The following is a 20,695-nucleotide window of genomic DNA, read 5'->3' on the forward strand; positions in this document are numbered from 1 at the left end:
CTGATTCCCAACTCTCCCAGAAAGCCTCTCAGCAAGGGCCACTGCTTACAATTCTTTGGTGTTTGGGGGCCACATGTGTCACTTTCGTGCACCAAAGAGTTCTTTTAGAGACTTACCTAAGAGGGAGCACTAAAGTATACATTGTACCCATGTGAATATTGCCTTGGAGAACTTTTAGCACTTGCTAAACCCTACGGCAGGAAGAGAGAAGGACCCATCCAGGTCAAGTAAATCCGGTGAGTGAATTAATTTCCATCGGTGAGTGTTCCGTTTTCTCCTGTTAACTGTGGTTATGGCCAAGCATTCTCATAGGGTAATAAATAGATAAATAAATAAACTTTGGACAATGCCTTTACCTGTGCCCTATATACAGAACTAGTCCATAGCATTTTCCAGGACTTCAGGATATTACACAGAGGAGAAAAACAACAACAACAACAAAAAACAACTGCCGAGCGATTTGGTCCTTTTTCCAAATTCCAGTAGCTGAGATTGAAGCAAGTGAATCGGACAGGAAGGAGAAGGGCAGAAAGAAGCCTCCTCTTGCCCCAGGAGCCATTGGCAGGACCACAGCCCACAAAACCCCAGTCCAAGTTGATGAGTCTGAGAAAAATGACCTTCATGCTTTCTCTACCTCTAGGATGTAACTTAAGTTTCTGTCTTGTAATCCTTCCCTGTCTTGACATTTACAAAATCCCACCCCCCACCCTTCCCAACCCACCCTCCAGTTATAGTCCTAATTGTAACGCCAAAGTTTTCACTTCTGTGCAGCAGATTACATCATAACAGCCACAAAATTGTGCAAAACGTACAACCACTCACACGCGTCCATACACGTGAAGACAGCTGTAAGCATTGTTTCAGCATGCAGGCCTCAAACAATAAATAGCTAAATCTACAACAAATTTCTTACCAGCCAAGGAAAAGTTTAAAGTCACTTATAAATAGAAAAGAACATCTACCAAACAACTACAACAATGTCCCCATTGTTCAGAAACGTTCCTGGGGAGCACAGCCCCTCGGAGATTATCGTGGAGTCCACTGGTCCTCACTCTGCAGCCAGCCCAGCAAGCGTCCCTCCAGGCCCCCCAGTCGGGCTTTCAATCTCCAACAGCAGCTGGTGTGGAGGCTTCAAGCTTGCTCCTCAGAGAGAGGTGACAACCATTTCAAATTTTACACATAAATGGTGGAACCCATGGAAATCAAATGCCGAATATGGTACAGCAAGGGAAAAGGGCCGGCTTTTCTCTCCCTTTGAGGGGCTGATTAATGCTGACATTAATCCACAATTACAAGACAAGGACTAGATCACAGGTTCGTTCATTCATATTTAAACCATGTGCCTCTTGCACTGAAAACCCCACCCCCCCCTCCCCCCTTCCTTCAAGTCCAGTTAGAAGCATTTACAAGGTGTGGTGGATTGGACTGTAGCCACTTCTTTTCCTTTTTCTTTTCTTTCTCTTCATTCAACTTGGCCTCTCCAAAGTAGAGATCCCATCTTGTCTCATTGAGGGATGGAGTCAGCTAAACTAGAGGAAAAGGAAAATTTTTTGTTAGTCTCAAAATCTGAAAAAAAAAATTAAACTTGGGACAGAGTAGGTCGATATGGCTTCCAAAGGTCTTAATTACACATTCGGTGTAGGTGCATTCATGCATGCAGATGGCCCAACAAAAACCGGGGTATCCGAAGAAAGATCTTTGCTTCTTTCCTAAACATATATACGTTTAAAATTCAAACCTATACATCTAGGTGCTGTTACGAGTTGCCTTCTTCTGCTTCCGACATTCATAATTCCTCTCCACAGTTAAACAGAGCCACTGTAAAGTGATCACCAGAGGGTCACAAGAGATTCCTTGGCCAATCCCCTCCCCGCATCCCCACGCCGCCCGCCTTGGGCCCATTTACCATAAAGGATTCCAAATTAAATTTATTCACCATATAGAAGGCAGACATATTAATCCTCTTATTTAAATGCATCTCTGCTATTCATTACGGCAGAAATCAGTCTCGCTTTCTTTCACATGACAGCATACCAGGCCTCACCAGCCCAGGGCTGGAGTTTATTCTCCAAGTTCATCAGTCCACACTTAGGAGACTCGGGCTGTGGTATGCAGTGTTATTAGCTACAGAATCAACCGCCATCAAACGTGAATATAAATTCAAGGTGCCATAACCACGAAGCCTGCACATTTCATGGGAGCTGCTGTTTCCCCACACCACCCGTCCTTCCCGTTGAGTTAAGTCTAGTTTTACAGAAGGAGACTTTGCAGAGGGCTTTTGTCTTTCAAATGCTCACCCTATCTGTTCTTGGAGCCCATTTCCAGCCCTAGCATAAGAGTCTGCAGCCCCAGTGCTGAAACTCGAAGTACAGACAGAGGGAATTCGGGAGGGGTGCTCATCCCTTGCACTGACTTCTTGCTCCTGTGTGTCCGGAAGTCTGATCCACTTCATTAGTTGTTTCTTTTGGCAGTTTCGTAATGGTGATTCAAGCTTTCAAGACATTCCTTAGACTACGGGTGTCATCGCCCACCCTCACCTCCTTGAAACCTCTACAGCAACATTAGGCCTAAAGAATGTATCTCGTGATAATATGAAATGTCAAGAGGTTGCATACTCAAACAGAAAAACAAAAAAACCCCAAAACAAAACCACCACTAAAAAGGGGGGCCGGGAACAAAAGCAAACCAAAATCCAAACGCCGTCAAGTTGGGGGCCACACAGCACCATGAAAATGGAGCGAAATCAGAAGTAATTTCCTCCTTGTCCCTTCCCGGCAGCTGGGAGCAGCTGGAGAGAGTTAAAATCTCCTTGGTGGATAAGCTTTTAGACCTAGGGAAACTTTTCGTTAACACTGTATTAATTCAGGTAGCACCTACGTGTGGAGGGCGAAGCCAGGTCCCGGAAGCGTCTGCAGCCTCAGGACTGATACCTACACGGCACCTCTTTTAAGTCACTCCATCCGGCTCAAGTGTTTTAACACTATCTTGTGTGTAGTAAACTTTAGAAATTTAAACCAACATTCTCTCCGTCGGAAACTCCAACAGTGGCTTTGATCAGCCCCACGCCACCCTTTAAAAAGGCGAACTGGCCCTGTCGAATTTCCTTATTCTGTGCTTGACTCTCTGGCTAAGAGCACCAAGGGCAGAGGGGATGTTGTTTCGAATATAACCGAACACTTTATTTGTTCCATTTCCCAGGGACCGGACATGTGTGATTAAGTTCAAATACCCAGGAGACGGTGAATTCGAGTGTTTGCCAACATACTCACTCTGGGCTGAGAAAGGAGGTACCGAAAATGAAGTATAAAGATAACAAGCTGATAATAGTCAAAGAAACCTGATTTTCGCATGACACACAAAGCTAATCCCACTGCGAGCTAAGGTCTAAATTGAAGGGAGGAAAGAACGAATACGAGTATTGAACACTTAATATGTACCAGGCACTGGCTAGGTATTTTCACGCCTTTCTTTTCTTTTTCCTCATTTATCAGTTCACCCAAGTCTGAACTGGGACAGATCTTAAGGAAATCACAATTCGAATCACTCATTTGACAAAGGATCTCTGAAGTGCAGAGAGGTCCAGACTCCACAGCTAGAAACAGAATGTACATGTGGTCTCTCTCTCTTCTACCTATATGACATATAGGATGCCAGCCACTTCCAAGGATGCCAGCCAGTTACCATTTGGATGTACCGCCACCATCACTGGCAATTTTTAAGGCTCTCCTATGCAAATATAGTCAGTTTTGGACCAACACCCAATTTAGTGCACTGCTAATTGATGCTTTTGCCTAGAAGGTCCTTTAAACCTTCTTTAGAGTTGAGTAATGCATTCATATCGCAAATGAAATAACCCCTTTCAGAGCATTTGTTTATTCAGGATTATTGAGATGCCAGCAAGGCTGCAAAAACCAGTTTGTAGCCCCATTTGCTCCCCAGAGGACGGTTCTGACAGTTCCTGCTCCTTTGAAGGAGTCTCAGTCCAGGAAAACATTACATTACTAAGAATTGTACTAACTGTAGTGGGCTGGAGGAGATAACTGAAGCAATGAAAGAAACAGAACGATTACATGTGAAAGGGAGGCCAGTTTTACTGGTGTTTCTAAATGAGCTGTAAGAGATGAGGAAAAGAAAAGACAAATGAGTCCAAACCCCTCTTTGCTAGAAGGTCCCCTTCAAAGGTGTGAAACATACTAGGGAACACAGAACCAAACCTTTCCAAGGAAGGAGTTCATTTTCCCAGCAGTTCCTCCAAAGCAGATTTTTTAATTTTATTCTCTTATTATTAGTAATGAGCCCATTAGTCACCAAAACAAATCAATCCACTCCATGTGTTCTGTGCTACACTTAGATACGCTTAAGTGATTCCAGGGCCAATCCTGAGAATGCTTTATTTTAACAGCAGCAAAGCGGCCATTAGCTTCCCGAACCCTGAACTGTGTAGGCCTATTAATTATTTGAGCCAAGAGTATTATATACTCTTAAGTACACAAGACAACCATTATGTACCCAGATATATGACACAGAAACACAACTTTTGTTCGCCCTGACAATGGGGTCAGCTTGACTGATTAACTCTGAAAAGCTGCAGGAAGGGCAGTTTAGATGGCTCAGTGTGTCCATACATCAGACAAGCTTATACAATGCAGGTGCAACCTTTTATAAGGACAGACCTAGACTTCTCAAAAGTTAATAAATGCCCTAAAGGGGGCTATTTTTGGGGGGGTGGGGAAGAAGGAAAAACCTTTAAAATAAGCTAATGAATAATTCTGGACAGAATACAATGGGAATAATTTTCAGCATTCAATTTTTTAAACCCCACTTCATTCTAAAGAGGGTTTGAGGAAGTTAAATTTAAAAATCGACAATTATTTCCTGGGGTGATAACAATGTGAGGTTTATCAAGTTTAGCCATTCGGAGTGACCTCAAGGGCTTATGCTCCAGAGCCAGACTGCCTGGGTTGATGTCTTGACCAACCCTTCCGCCTGCTAAGCCCTATGAACCTGAGCAACTTACTTAACCCCTGTGTACATCAGGTGTTTTCATCTATGAAGTGCTCTCATAATAATATCCCACAGGGTTGTTGTAGGGACCAAATGAAATGATCCATGGGAAACACACAGCCCAGCTGCCGGCACACTGGGAGGGCTCGGGAGACAAGGTTCCCAACCTGGCCGTAATTAGAATCACTGAAGAACTTTCTAAAAATGTTAATGCCTGGGTCCCACCCAGACCTAATGAAACCCAGCCTCTGGAGTGGGCAGGTTTCAAAAAGCTCTTTGGGAGACTCTGAGGCCCAATAAAGGCTGAGAACCACTGCCTTATGTTTGGGGGGTTGCAGCTGTGGTCAACACAAGTGTTTAAGTTCCGGGGTACAAGTGCTCTTATTTGTAGTTCATGTGGAACCTCTGTAAGATGCGCTATATGGAGCCTGTTTCACTCATGTACGGGCTTACACAGCTAGCTCAACTATACGGATACTTACAGCTAAACTGACTCTTACCTTACGCTCACTCTCTTTAGGATGCATTGTGTCTAAGAGGGCAGATGTTTCCAGGTGCTGACAAACGCAGTAGGGATCAGCGAGTACGGGACCGTGGTTATGCTGTTCCACGCGTCCAACGTTGGATCGTAGCAGTCCAGGGTTTTGCATCGCTGAATGCCAAAGTACCCTCCAACCACGTAGAGTTTGTTTCCGGAGGCCACAGCGTGGCAGCTCATCCGCTTTGCTGTCACGTCTCCCACCTTGGTCCACTGGTAAGTCTCGCTATTGAATTTATAAGCAGAGCAGGCAGAGAACTCGGTATCTCCCCCCATAATAAAAATCTGGTTACCCAGCACAGCTGCCGCCGTGTAACGCCAGGGCTGGGGACAGGTGGCCGGGACCGTCCACCTGTTTTCACACTGATCGTAACACTGAACCTTGGGGAGCTTGTCATGACTGACGCTGGTACCTCCGAAAGCAAACAGCTTGAGCTTGGCACTCACCACTGCGGCATTGCTGACCCCTTCTCGGAGAGGGGCCACCATGGTCCATTTGTTGGTTGTGGGGTCATAATGTTCTACTTGCTTTAGAGAGACTGAGGGGGAGGCCGGGAGGCAGCCAGTGGCGGCAGTGTGCCCCCCGACCACGTACAGGCAGTGTTTCAGTTCAGCAGAGCCATGGCCAAACCTGGCCACCAGCATCGGGGCCGCCTTGGACCACTCCTCATGCAGGGTATCATAAACCCAGACATCTTTCGAGACTCCATTCTCAGACCCTCGCCCCCCAGTAATGTATACTTTGCAGCCGATTGCACAGGCACTGAACTCTTTTCTTGGGCTGGGGATGTCGGCCTTGGGAATGATCTCTTTGGCCTTCTGGTCGACCAGATACAGCTTGTCACACATGAAAGTCTGTCCTCCCAAGAGGAAGAGGGCATGGCCGGTTTTCCGGGGCCGGGCACAGAGGCTGGTCACCACGCCGTCGTTCTGCAGGATTTTCAGCTTGCACCTGATGGCCTCTTCCACGATCTCCTTGCTCTTCCTCTGCTTAGTGATGAGCTCCTCCATGGCCACATTCTCCATGAGATAGATGGCCGGCAGCAGAGCCAGCCTCACCGTCTGCAACAGCTCCGGAAGATAGCAGTAGCGCTTCTTCAGGTCGTAGCTGATCCAGTTAATTGCAGACTCGTACACAAGTCTTTCGTCTTCCGTCTCCAGCTCTTCACTGGACAGGAGCTGCACTACCATGTCCTGAGGCAGCTGGAGGAAATCTTCGTTCTTCCTGATGGTCTGGAAATTGCTGAGACACATCCTCCAGGAGAGCTCGTACAGCTTGGTGCACTGGTGCGCGTCAGACAGCAGCAGCATGCCCAGGCAGTTGGTGGGGTGCAGGTTCTTTTCTAGGAACTCAGCGCAGGCATCCCGGATGTCTTGAAACTCCAGCATGTCGCCAGCTTCCAGGAGCGATTCCGCGTTTTCTTCGTTGATGATGACCCGGGAGGAGTAAGCGTAGTCGAGGAGCAGCTCCAAGACTTCCGGGTGGATGGAGTTGTCGAAGTTGACTTCGCTGTCCTGGCTCTCCTTCAGGCCGCCGCTGAACATGGCTTCAAAGTAGCGGCTGCACGCGGCCAGCACTGCCCGGTGACACGGGAAGGTCCTATTTCCGGCATGGAGAAGGACGTCGGTGAAGAGACGCTGCTGGCGTAACAGGTTCAGGTGAGTGAGGACACTGTCCGCGTAGGAGGACTTGTGGAACAGATAGATGTTAATGGAGCCACTGCTGGCCCTGGACTTGCGGTTCTCGTGCACGCTGACGGACATTTTGTTTCCACTCCTGAAAAACAAAACACAACTATTGAACCTGATGCTATCAGTGTTCAGAACGGCCGAACCAAACCAGCAATTGTTTTGGACAGAGGAAACAGAACACTTCGCTGTTGGCCCTGCCACCCTACTGTTCTGAATAATGGACAGTCAGGCCTATACAAAGTCAGAGATGGCTACCTACCTATAAGGAAAGACACTTATTATAATACTGTTGAGCTATTTAAACTATACACTGTTTAAAAAAAAAAAAAAAACAATCACTGCTTAAGAGCAGGTTCATCTTGGAAAACCTGATTGCCAACTTGCAGGATATTGAAGTCCTTGAGAATGTAAGCCAGCAAAAGCCAAGAGGAGCAAGGTCTCATTCTCACAGCTCCCTGCCCTGGTCCAGCTGATTCACTGCTGGCCACTTGAAATGCCAGGCCTCCAGCTCTCGTAATGCTGGGATGTGCACAGGCTTTAATGCCCTATGCAAGCATCATAAAGCCATGTGTAAAACAAATACCTACTAATTAATTCCATCAAGAATTCCTTTGGTAAGACCCAGTGTCTTACCAAAGTGTAAGTGCAGTAAATGGGAAACGTAACATTAAAACCACAGGCTCAGGCCAACTTCTAAAATGACCAAACCTTTATTTATCATTACAAATAAGTTGTGACCAGACACCTCTACTACTACAGCATCCTGAAAGAGCCCCAATATAAACACAACCATACACTGATCAGCAAGCTATCGTGGAAACAGGAGAGATTCTGGCCACAGTCACCACTCCCCTTTCCTGCTCCGGACAGCTTCCAAAGTGGCGATTCGGGCACAGAAAAGGAAGAATATTTTGAGTAGCAAAGTCAGGAGTTCTGTTGTTCTGTTCTCCCTGCTTTAAATCAAATCTTAGAAAACCAGTTGCGAGAACAAAGGATGTATCCACCCATCTCTCTTGATTAAACAGGGCATCACCAGGACCATTCTTGTGTACCTGCAAACGGTGGCACCTGCATCTAGGGAGTCCAAAATGCAAATGTCGCTTTATCTAAATCAAAACACATACGTGTGTGTGTACGTGTGTTGCCTGCCATTGTTAATTTAGGGCCACTCTAGAATTTATTTGCTGACTAGAGTGTTCTCCTCAGTATCTAAACGGCAATGATAGCAGAACCGAAGGCTCTCTTTGGCTTTCCTCAGTAATCAAACTGTAGGCTAAAGATACAGGACATGCCTATCACCTATCTTCAAAAACTGAACCATCTTTTTCCTTTTTCACCCTACCCTTCTGTTACTTCAAAGAAATAATAGCTTCAAGAACCTGCCTGTCAAAGGATTCCTAGGGAAACTGTCTATCCCAGGAGGGTAAACTGCGTGGTCACAGTATCTGTTCCAAACACGGAACAGCCAGTCCTTATGGCAGAGCTGAAACCCAAGGCCTGCTTGTTTCCTTCAACCTGAGCAGCGGAGGCAAGGCAGGCGCAGAAAACAACAGAGGCAGGTACCTAGCTTGCCTTTGACACACAGGCCTCATACTATTAGGAGTTGCAACTTGTTTTCTTTCATTTTGGGCATGTAACTTTTCACTGTGAGTAAACGTGACTTAGTGGAAGAAAATAAACGACAGAGTCCTAGGGCTCTGGTGTTAAGAAGCCTTTATGAAGCACCCATCAGTCTCCACAGTGACTTGGGCTTTGACAGATGGTGAGAAGGCAAGCATCACCGCAACCCTCAAGCTAAGCCTCTATGGTCTAGTCCATTTTACCCAATGCCCAATGCTCCTAAGAGCAAGTGACAGGACCCTATGTGAATACACTAGGTTCTCCAATGTGTTAAAACAGTATTAGCATCCCTGCTGTTCTACTGCTGTAGTCATCATTTGCATTAGTACATTCAAGCTGAAATTCTTTGAGAAAGATTTTAAGCCTAAACCTCAAAAGATGGTATAAATCTTCCTATGACTTATACAGAAAGGTGCAAGAATTCCAAACGAGTAGCTATGCTTTTTTTTTTTAAGCTAATGCTTCCAAAGCAACCTCAAAAGCTGCCTCCTGTGGATGGACCTAGAGATTATCATACAAGGTAAGTCAGACAGGGAAAGACAAATATCATATGATATTGCTTATATGTGGAACCTAAAAAAAGATACAAATGAACTTATTTACAAAACAGAAATAGACTCACAGACAAAACAAACGTATGGTTACCAAAGGGGAAAGGGGGAGGAGGGATAAATTAGGAGTTTGGGATTGAAATATACACACTACTATATATAAAATAGATAATCAACAAGGATCTACTGTATAGCACAGGGAAATATACTCAATGTCTTGTAATAACCTATAATGGAAAAGAATCTAAAAAAGTATATATATATTATATATATATAATATATATATAATGAATCACTTTGCTGTACACCTGAAACTAACAGCATTGTAAACCAACTATACTTCAATTAAAAAACAACAAAAAAAGGGCTTCCCTGGTGGTGCAGTGGTTAAGAATCCACCTGCCAATGCAGGGGACAGGGGTTCGAGCCCTGGTCCGGGAAGATCCCACATGCCACGGAGCAACTAAGCCTGTGCGCCACAACTACTGAGCCCGTGTGCCACAACTACTGAAGCCCACGCGCCTAGAGCCCATGCTCCGGAACAAGAGAAGCCACCGCAATGAGAAGCCCGCGCATCGCAACGAAGAGTAGCCCCCGCTCACAGCAACCAGAGAAAGCCTGCGCACAGCAATGAAGACCCAACGCAGCCAAAAATTAATTAATTAATTAATTAATTAATTAAAAAAAAAAAAAGTTGCCTTCTTTCCGGCTAACAGTGAATGCAGCTCTGATAGAAGAATGAGGCTGCACAAGGTACATAAGCACCAAAGTGCCTGCAGACTGAGCTGGAATTACACCCACCCGGCCCGGAAGGCGTTTCCCTAAGCAGTGTAAAACAACACTCACAGCCAGGCTTATGCTTAACAAAACAGTTTAGAAGACCTTGGGATATAGGATCTGCATCTCTCTGCATCCTGTGTTTATGCTCCTGTATTTCCCAGGTAGGTTCATAAAGCCAGCAGAAAGAGCCTAGCCTGTCACCTTGGATGCCACCCAGATGGAGAAGTGTGTCAGTCAAAATCCAACAATCTTGCAGCAATATTTGATTAAAATAAAAGGTAAACTTGAAGACCCAAGGGAAACGACTTGCCTTCTAGTTTAAAATTATGCAGATGTGAGAACATCAGCAGAAACCACGTATACAGCCACTAAACACACCTTCAACATGAAATGAATCATCCTTCTGGCATTTTATTAAGCCCCCAGAGAAATAATATTTGCATGCCAAGTTAAGTGGCAAAAAAACGCACACATATACTTAACCTGCCTCTACAAAGAAGGGGAAAAGGGCTGCTATTACCAGCGAACATCAAAAGGGATTCTAGCTACAGTAACTTCAGTTCACTTAATGCTCTTTAACCAGGCTCTGGGCCTCCAATACTTAGCGGCGTGTCACATTTCTTTGGGTTTTAAACCTGATCTCAATGCAATCAAAGGAGAAACTAGGCAGATTTTCTCGGACATTCATATTATTGATAACAACGGAACATTATAAAGAGATTGTTAACAAGAAAGGCATTTTACTATACAGTCCTCTATAACACCTGTAATGCTCTTTAACACTCTGGCCATGCCTATGAGGGCGACACCACACACACGCCAAGTTCAACTGTTCATCTCCACCCTGCCCACCAATTCCTATCCTTCGAAACTAAGCATGGTAAGACTAAATACTTCCATGAGAAAAAAGTAATTTTTCAGAAACCAGTTTTCATTCATTCCCTACAGACGTCTGGCCGCAGTTAACGTGCCCTCACTAGGGGTGTCTGCGCGTGGCCCTATTGCTCACCGTGCCGGGTAGGGTGCAACGTGGACCAACAATCCCGCGCGCTCGACAATGCTCTTTCCGCTGGGGGGAAGGAGGGGGGAGGGGGAGGAGGTGCGGGGGGGATTGATCGTATTCCAGCTCAGCTCCTAGCTCTCCAGCAGCTCGCCCGGGCGGCGCGCCACCGAGAGGAGCCCCCTCCAGCAATGCCCGGCTCTTCTTGCTGTGGGAGGGCAGCGGTGGACACCAGGTCTCCGCCCCGAGAACAGCTACCCACCGCCGCCTAAGTCGGAGCTCCAGGCTCCGGGGCGCACACACACCCCTCGCGATCACACCCCGCAGGCCAGGTAGCCCCTGAAGCCCGCAACAGGTCCGCGGCGGTAGGGGAGACTTACAACAGTGGCGACCAGCCACAGTGCACGACCGGCTGGGTTCTTGCCTCGGTCACCGGGTAGGGAGGGGACGGAGCCGACGTCTCAGCCCCAGGAAGCAACAGCGACTGACCGGGCGAAGGGAGCGCGCATGTAACTCTGGCTCGCGGGCTGGTTACCGCGGGCGGATCGCCGCGGCCTCACGATCCCCACGTCGCGGACTCTGCGCCCGCCACCCGCGGAGCAGCTCCCGGACTGAGCTCCGGAGGCGAGAGCGAGCCCGCGGCTGCAGGCGCCGCTGAAGGAGGCGGGCTGTACCCTCGCGGGAGGGAGCTGGAAAGCGCCTTGCGCGCCGGCGGCCGCCTGGCGTCTCGACTCGGCCTCTGCAGCGCCACCGCCGTACCGCCTCCTCTCCGGCTTCCCGAGCACTCTGCGCCCGGCAGCCCAGCGCCCGGCTATAAGCGGAGCGGCGGGGAGGGAGGGGAAGGGAGGGGAGGGGAGGGGAGAGGGCGCGTAGGCAAAAAGTGACACCAGGGGAGGGAGGGAGGAAGCGCGTGAATGCGGCCAGCGGAGAAGAAGGAGGAGGAGGAAGGGAAGGAGGACAAGAGTCGGAGGAGAGTGTGTCGAGGGAGTTAGTCGTGAGAGGAAGCGGGGGAGGGAGCTGTGGCGAGTGGAGAGAGACAAAGCGCACGCGGAATCTCAGCCAAGAGCAGCTGCAACCCTCGGGGATCGCGAATAAAACAAGTTTTCCTGCGTCTGTGTGTCTGCGTCTCTAGCCCAGCCGGGTGCTGAGGGATCCTCGGCCGGGGAGCGCAGCCCCTCGCTGTGCGCTCCGAGCTGCAGGAGCCCGCCTGATGCTCAGGACAGGGCGGCGAGGGGCGAGCCGGGTGTCCGCGGCACGCGCCGTGGGCACGCACAGCCCGCGCGCCGGGTGGGATATCTGGAGGGAGGACGGTGGCGAGGTTGGACACTCCGGGGACACCGAAGGTTGGGCAAAGCCGGGCCGTAGGGTTTCTCGGTGGCAGTGGACCAGAAAGACTCGAGCCCCTGGCGCTTCCCGCCCCCTCAGTCCTCCCTCCCCACCTCCGGCGGGTGCTGCACCCACGGCTGGACTCTGCCCCACGCCGCCCGGGGCAGCAGCAGCAACCCGGCGCTCTCCGGCGAGGCGTGCACCACGTGCTTTGCAGCCAATCGCCGCCGCCGCTTTATTCAAAGCGACCCGCTCCTAGGAGCTGCCCAGCCGCCGCCTCTTCGTAGCGATAAAGCGTCAATCGCCCTCTCAGTCTGGGCCCTTTCCTGTCTTTTATCGCCGGGTCGTGTTAGTTAGGAGTTCAGCAAAGAAATGGTTCAGCACACACACGTTTGAAGCGCCCTTGTGCCACGAGAAGGGAAGGCGATTAGAAAACTAATCTCGAACGGCGATCGCTATTTATGAAGCCCACCTTTGATCTTTGTACCAAGGGCTTGTCTTTCCACTGGGAGCTGAAATGCCTGTTTTTCTTTTTATTGGGTATTTGGAATAAAGTATATGAAGGAACTGTAGAGATTACCGATCCAGCTCCCTCGTTTTACAGGTTAGGAAACTGAGGCCCAGGGAGATGTGAATTGTCCAGCTAGAGGGCACACAGCTACTTGCAGTGGCCCAGCCCTTTAGCTAGAGTGGGGACCCACGACGAAGTTTTCTCTCCCCACTCCACCTCCCAGCTTTCTTTTAAATATTAGATGCAGAAATGGTTTAACAGGCAGAAGTGGCTCTGCCTGGTGCTCCCAGAGCCCAGAGACTGCCGAAACCAAGGCTCTGTCGGTCCTTTAATCCCACTTTCCTTTACACGCGGTCCCTTCTGGTATTCGCGCTGAGAAATTTCGCTCCTTGCAAACAAAGAAAGACAGTGCCCTCTGAAGTCCTTTGTTAGCATTAACTCGTCAGCCTCACCACGAGCCTTTACAAATCTGCTTCATATTTTAACGTATTATGCAGAGTCTCGGCTCGAGACTGCTTCACAAAGCCGGAGAGGCCAGATCAATTCCCGGTCAGACCCACGTGCAGGGGTCTGCCTGCTGCGAGGTAAAGACAGGGGGAGCGCTGCGAGCCGACCCGGTTCCTAAAGATGTGGATAAAATCAGCGAAGACCAGACGGATAGAAACACCGTAGACGTCAGAGATAGGTGCTGAAAAGCCGGGTGAGGGAAACGTGAAGCTATTGCACATATGTCTTTGAAAAAACATGCTTCTGTAGCCTTCGGCAAGGAGAGGGGGGAAGGTGATCAGTGCAGCCCCCAAAGGCACCTCCTCCAAGCGCTTTGTCTGTCTGGGTTGTGGGTCAAAAACAAGCAGGTTGGTTCTGAAGACCAAATGTTAATGTCTTCCGTAGGGAGTGGGACTGCGGTGGGGTGGGGTGCTCTGTTTAAATTAAGAGATTAACATTTTTTTCTCATTAAGGAGTATTTCCTTCTTACTTAAATTACCTAACAAATCTGCTGGGAACTGTACCTAGATGACCCTGCCTAGGAATAAAACATGTCCTCAGTTCAGCTGGTTGGCTGGGGATTTTGCCACAGAAAGCCACTGAGCTAGGAACAGGCAATCTATTTTGGTTGCATCTTTACCACCCGGAAACTGCAGTGTCCTTAACCGAGGGGCCGGGGGTTGGGGGGGGGGGTGGGGAGAACAAAGTTTACATGTCTTTGCAAATAGCTTTGCTAAGCAGGCAGGGCTGAGAAAAGAGTGAACTCGTCTGGCCATTGTGTCATCATCCAGCGATGCTAATTTCCTGTGTCTGTTCTACCTAACGTTGCCACCTTTCTACGCTTCAAGAAAAGAGAAGGAAAGAAAAGTGGTGGCCTGGAAAATCTTGAAAGTATTCAGCGACCACATACATTTGCTTCATCTGCCTTAGGGAGATAAGCAACATAGACGAAGGGAAAAGAAATTACTTATTATATGGATTATGAAAACTGGAAGACAAATGACCTGCAGCAAACCGTCCGCTGGTTTGCTTGAACCGATGTATGAAAAGTTTTCAGGCCTATGGGCAGTGTCTAATGTTTATTCCACAGCTGAAAGTGATTTGCAAGTTAGCATATTACAATCACAGCAACTGAAACTGTTATTCCTCCGGCGTCTCTCAGCCAAACCTAATCCTTATCACTTCACTTACAGGAAGAAAAGGTGAGCAAGTCTTGTATCTGTACAGGAAGAACTCTAGACAGACTCGTGATCAAAATGGATGATGATAGATGTTGTAGATATGAGTCATAAACAAACAGACTCGTGATCAAAATGGATGATGATAGATGTTGTAGATATGAGTCATAAACATCTCGGGAAATACTACAGACATCCCTGTTGTACAATGGCCACCACCTCCCTCAAGATGTTAGGCCGGTCCCCTGGGCCCCTGGGAGCTGGTCTGCGCCTCTGCCTTGTGACACCAAACCAAGGTCTTGTTTTTAATGCTATTAAGAAGCTGTGCCCAAGGCTTTGGCCTTGTTATCTCCCTTAACGATGTTATTTTGTTAGGCTGAAAAATAAACAGCATGGGGTTAAATGTATTAGCTGCCTTCAAACGTAATTTATCTTCATTCCATCCTAATTTACACTCTGTCTGAATTAATGAGAATGATTTAATTAACACCGTGTGACCATAGTACCAGGGACAGGACAGCTCAGGGGATTAGACCAAACAGTGGCTAAGCAGCTGCCATCCTGCCTCCTGTGGTTCCCCGCACCCGAAGCCCCACCCGCATTTCAGACACATTCCCTGCCAGTCTTCCAAAAGTGTCCCTGTTTGTTCTTTGCTCGTCTTCCTGAATGTGTGACGAAGATGGCTCAGCTTTCCTTCCTCCTGTGATTTGCGAAATGGGCCTCAAGACTGTGGCCTGTAATCAGTGTGGCTGAGAGCCTAACAGCCTGACAAAGACTTGTGCTCTTCCTCTCCTAGTGCCAAGTTCGTGCTGCAAGTGGATACCCAGCCAGGGACGACACGCCTCACCTTCCACCCCGCCCCCCAGCCCGCCGTGGCGCACACGCGCGCATGCGTGCTTACATCTTGGGCGCAACACCTGTGGAAGGAAAGGGAGGGAAGCAGAATGGGCAGGGGAAGAAGTTGAGCTGGCGTGTGCCCTCAGTCAAGGCCTTGGTCGACCCCAGGTGGAGCTCAAGAGCGGAAATGACCCCGCGGAGTTGTCCTCAGGTAAGGCGAGAAGGCCAGACTCTAGAGGGCTGCTGCATTACCAGTTGCTGAATGCAGGCTGCCCAGGAAGGGGGCCACGGCCACGGTCGTGTTCCTCAGAGGCAGTTCTTAGGAGGGCAGAGAGCTGTGTGCCTTCTGCTGCCAGCACCCCCAGGGGCCAGGCAAGAAGTCCTTCATTCTCCAAGGAGATTCTGAGGTGCTCAGTGCAATGCCCGCTTTGACCCTTCACCCTAACACAGAGATGCAAACCTAGGAAAATGAGGCCTCTGTTCCGCCAGCAATCCTCTTTCAAAAAGAGGGAGATTTTTTTTTTTTACTCTGGCTGTTTATTAAAAAGACAAGGATAAGAAAAGAGTAAGGTAATCAATACAAGAAGTCATCAGCATTGTCTAAGTCAGTTATTTGTCTCTCTGGGCACAAACAAGAGGTCTAAACTGGTAGCTGTCTAAATTTTGGTTTACCACCTGCTGCATTTATGTCTTTTTAACTGTATCTGTGTTAAACACGTCATGATAAACTTTGAGAGTATTCTTAGAATTGGATCCAAATTGGCATGGTCATTTTTTTTTTTTTTTGCGGTACGCGGGCCTCTCACTGCTGTGGCCTCTCCCGTTGCGGAGCACAGGCTTCGGACGTGTAGGCCCAGCGGCCATGGCTCATGGGCCCAGCCGCTCCGTGGCACGTGGGATCTTCCCGGACCGGGGCACGAACCCGTGTCCCCTGCATCGGCAGGCGGACTCTCAACCACTGCGCCACCAGGGGAGCCCGGCATGGTCATATTTTTAAATTTTAGTTGCTTCCTAAATCCATTATATGTGCTACCACTTTATGTGTATTTTGTGAATTAAGTTGGATTATAGTGTGACTTTTTAATTTCCAATTCTAACTGCTCATTGCTGATATATAGGAATACAGGGGACTTTTGTATAACGATGTTTAATGGAAAGTTTTCTGTGACAGTGTATTTGTGTCCTTTCAGTGCTGAGCACTACCATCGGGCTGAGCTCCTTTATTCGGGGTTAGAGCTGGGGAATTCATTCTTCCTTTGAGACTCTGTCACTTTCCACACCCCCAAGTGACATTGCAAGTGGTAGATAGTTTACTGGCTGCTTACAGGACTGCAGAGGGACGCATTTGAGGCACTTTTCCTTGGTATTCCTCGCTAAGGTCCAGTCATTAGTAAATCAAACCATTTAGGATGCTTCTGCTATTTCTATTGCAGGGCCCTTCAAAACAATGATCTTCACAGCCTGTGGCTGGTTATATATTTTAGGGTCAGGCTTTTAAAACTGCATTTATTATTTTCTCTCTGATCACAAAAGCACTGCATGGTAGAAGGTTGGAAAAAAACAGAAAAGTAGAAGAAAAAGTTAACCATAAACCTACCACTTAGAGATAATGACACCTAGCATTTAAATTCTAGTCTTTCTGGGACTTCTCTGGTGGTGCAGTGGTTAAGAATCCGCCTGCCAACGCAGGGGACAAGGGTTTGATCCCTGGCCCGGGAAGATCCCACATGCCACAGAGCAACTAAGCCCGTGTACCACAACTACTGAGCCTGCACTCTAGAGCCCGTGAGCCACAACTGCTGAGCCCACGTGCCACAACTACTGAAGCCCATGCACCTAGAGCCCATGCTTCACAACAAGAGAAGCCACCGCAATGAGAAGCCTGCGCACCACAACCCCGCTTGCCACAACTAGAGAAAGACCGCACGCAGCAACGAAGACCCAATGCAGCCAATAAATAAATAAATAAATGTTCCTTTAAAAAACAAATAAATCAATAAATTCTAGTCTTTCTGTATCTACATAGTATTTTATTTTTAGCAGTTAAGTGGTTAAGGACAGAGACTCTAGAACCAAGCTGGAATTCCTGCTTTGACATTCATTAGCAAGGTGTTTGGGGGGCAAATATTATAATATCTGGGTGCCTTAGCTTCCTAGGTCGCAGTATGAGCTAATAACAGTGCCTGGCTCAGAGGGTTGTTTGGCTCCTTAACAAGCATATGTAAAGCGCGTAGAACAGAGCCCAGCTAGTGGTAAGTGCTATATAATGGCTCCTTTTATGATTGCGGTAGACTGTTTAAGGAGAATGATATTCCTGCAACCCCATAGCTATTTCCTAGGAACTCTCCTAAATAAAAGTGACTTGAATCCTTATTAAAGTTGCTGTTTCCACAATCTGCCCAATAGCACTGGATTAAAGGACACTTCTGGTCTTGAATGAATTTACGTACTCTTTTGGAGTGTTTATCTGAGGCGCTGCCTCTCTCAAACCGAGCTTGTGCAGTGAAAGCTCATATTCACGGGAATCACCTTTGCTTCCTTCCACTTCTTACAGACACTGTCTTCTTTTTGTCCTGGGACCATCATTCTTCAGTTGATGCTGGAGAAACAATTCTTTTTTTTTTTTTTTTTTTGCGGTACGCGGGCCTCTCATTGCTGTGGCCTCTCCCGTTGTGGGGCATAGGGCTCCGGACGCGCAGGCTCAGCGGCCATGGCTCACGGGCCCAGCCGCTCCACGGCATGTGGGATCTTCCCGGACCGGGGCACGAATCCATGTCCCCTGCATCGGCAGGCGGACTCCCAACCACTGCGCCACCAGGGAAGCCCTGGAGAAACAATTCTTAATTCTCCATTACCTTAAAAACTAAGCTACTGAAAGGGAAAAGTATTTAGGAAAGCACATTTTTAAAAAGCAGCTAGCTGTATTTGGAAGGCAGCAGGCCAAAACAGAGCATACGTGAAATACAGGTCCCTGCTTTTTCCTGCCCTGAAGATCTGGTAGAGGGCACTGGGTAAAAGCTTACTCATATCTGTCAGAATCATACCAGGTCTCTGCGGGGTGTGGCCTTTCACAGCCCAGGGGCATCTGAACCATTTTCCTTCTCTTTTCCATAATTTTTGAGCGCACCAAGGCCCTGGATCTAAACTCTTAATTTGTTCTCAGTGATTACATTGAAGAATTGACCGTTGTTCCGAGCAGTGAAAATGAAGGTTTTGTTTGGCCTATAGGCTTTGCTTCCAGGGCAAGATGCCAAGTCTGAGCATGTCTGGGCATGAAGAAGGGCCCAGAAGAAGGGACCTTTGTGGCCCAAGAGCTCGTACCTTTGAATGAGTGAATATTCAGAGGATTTTATGGCACTCTGTGAGCACACATTTCACTCAGACAGGAGTCTGAAATCAGGAAGCTGCAAGTCAATGTTACGAGAATGAAGAAAGACTGAAAAAGGAGAGACATGCTGGTGAGGGTATTATCTTTATTTTTTTATTTTTATTTTTAATTTTTGCGGTATGCGGGCCTCTCACTGTTGTGGCCTCTCCCGTTGCGGAGCACAGGCTCCGGACGCGCAGGCTCAGCGGCCATGGCTCACGGGCCCAGCCGCTCCGCGGCACGTGGGATCTTCCCGGACCGGGGCACGAACCCGTGTGCCCTGCATCGGCAGGCGGACTCGCAACCACTGCGCCACCAGGGAAGCCCGAGGGTATTGTCTTTAAGTTCTCATAACTGTTCCTCCTTGTGATTTTGAAAATACAACCTGAGCAAGGATATGAAGTCACATGCATTTTACGGTCTCAAGTTTCCCTTAGCCACATAAGTCATTTTTGACAGCAGTTGCTATAAAATCCCAAATAAAGTTGGAAGACTTGCTATTTCTTTATCTGAGGATATTTGGAAATATTGAACTATCAGGAGGAAATGATAACTTTAAAAAATTATGTATATTCACATAGTACTAAATCCATTTTCATACCCACAATTATCTGAGAAGTTGTGGTTCCATTCATTCATTCATTTGTTATTCAATCTGTCATTCATCCAGCGAATATTTATTTACAGGCATCGTATTAATACTGAAAGCTGGGGTATTCCCCAGTTGCATTAGGGTTTTTCCAGCCTTCCACTGTGATTTTACATCATGTAGGCTTGGCTTGCCATCAGTGTACTCATATTTGCATTTTGAATGTCTCCTCCCAACTCTGAAACCCCGGAAAGAAGTCATATAGGGAAACGTGAGAGGAATGAGGGGGAAAAGAAGAAAAGCACAGGCGGAAAAGGAGCTCAAGTTCTGTCACCCTCATTAGACCGTTAGTCTAGAAGAGAACCAGAAGAATGCAGAGTGCCTGGGTTGTGAAATGGTGGTCTCCAATTGCCATTTTTCACCCAAGGATTATAAATAAAGCCGTTATTGCCTCATTAAAACCTGGCCTGTTAAAAATGGTAACGTGGCTCAGAATGGCACCAGCCAGGAAAGGAAAAGGGAAACGTCATAGGCAGGAGGTGAGAGTCAACATTGCACCTCCTTGCTTTTCACAAAGGCTTTTGTTTTCGAGAGGCTCCGAGTTTTGCCACAGCGTGAGGAAACATCCCGGGGGTTCCCAAAACTGTGCATCAATTTCTTCTGTACCTTTTCTGGGTCACTTGTGATGCCCCCAATGATCAAAAATGAGCAAGGTACACTCTGATTTTTCTGATGGTGGTGGGGCTCCAGGCAGATCCTTGATCAGTTTCATCTGCATGCCTTTTCTCTGTCTCACTTGTGTATTTTTAAAATGCCATATACAATGTTACCTAACTTAAACAAGTTAAAACTTTAAAAAGTGTCTCAATATTGTTTATATATATTTTCCTGCTACAGACAAAAGGTTGGGGTTTTTTCACCCCTTGCTGGTTACATAAGAAAGGAAACTATCATCCCGGACAAAGCCAGGAATGGGACACTAGTGCAGGACAAAGATGCAGGGCCACAGTGCAGAATTTGAGTGAAGCAACAGTGCCCTCTTCTGGCTACAGTGAAGAATCGGCCAAAATTCAAGACGATTAAGGCTTAGCGATTCTACTGTACAGCATAGTGCCCATAGGTAACAATACTGTATTTTATTCTTGAAATTTTGCCAGGGGGTTAGGTCTTACGTTAAGTGTTCGTATCACAAATTTATAATAATAAATAAAGAGGG

The 20,695-nt window shown here is 47.6% G+C and overlaps 1 protein-coding gene across 2 annotated transcripts; it reads right to left on the minus strand.

Moving 5' to 3' along the window:
• Positions 1-1,455: 1,455 nt before the first annotated feature.
• ENC1 (ectodermal-neural cortex 1) lies at positions 1,456-12,001 on the minus strand. Of its 2 annotated transcripts, XM_065874379.1 has the most exons (3): positions 11,566-12,001; positions 5,510-7,319; positions 1,456-1,529 (listed from the first exon to the last, which is right to left on the minus strand). In XM_065874379.1, exon 2 carries the CDS (start codon positions 7,304-7,306, stop codon positions 5,537-5,539), a length of 1,770 nt encoding a protein of 589 aa, XP_065730451.1. In that variant the 5' UTR covers positions 7,307-7,319; positions 11,566-12,001; the 3' UTR covers positions 1,456-1,529; positions 5,510-5,536. The 2 variants fall into 2 exon arrangements, with proteins under 2 accessions (XP_065730451.1, XP_065730452.1); XM_065874380.1 differs by lacking the exons at positions 1,456-1,529; positions 11,566-12,001 and having other exon boundaries at positions 5,537-7,119; positions 7,216-7,306.
• Between the last annotated feature and the right edge of the window lie 8,694 nt (positions 12,002-20,695).

Source organism: Phocoena phocoena, chromosome 3 (genome assembly GCF_963924675.1).
Source record: "Phocoena phocoena chromosome 3, mPhoPho1.1, whole genome shotgun sequence".
NCBI lineage: Eukaryota > Metazoa > Chordata > Mammalia > Artiodactyla > Phocoenidae > Phocoena > Phocoena phocoena.

Bases quoted from the DNA above. Each gene is read 5' to 3' on its own strand.
- ENC1 (XM_065874379.1), bottom strand. From the start codon at position 7,306: ATGTCCGTCAGCGTGCACGAGAACCGCAAGTCCAGGGCCAGCAGTGGC.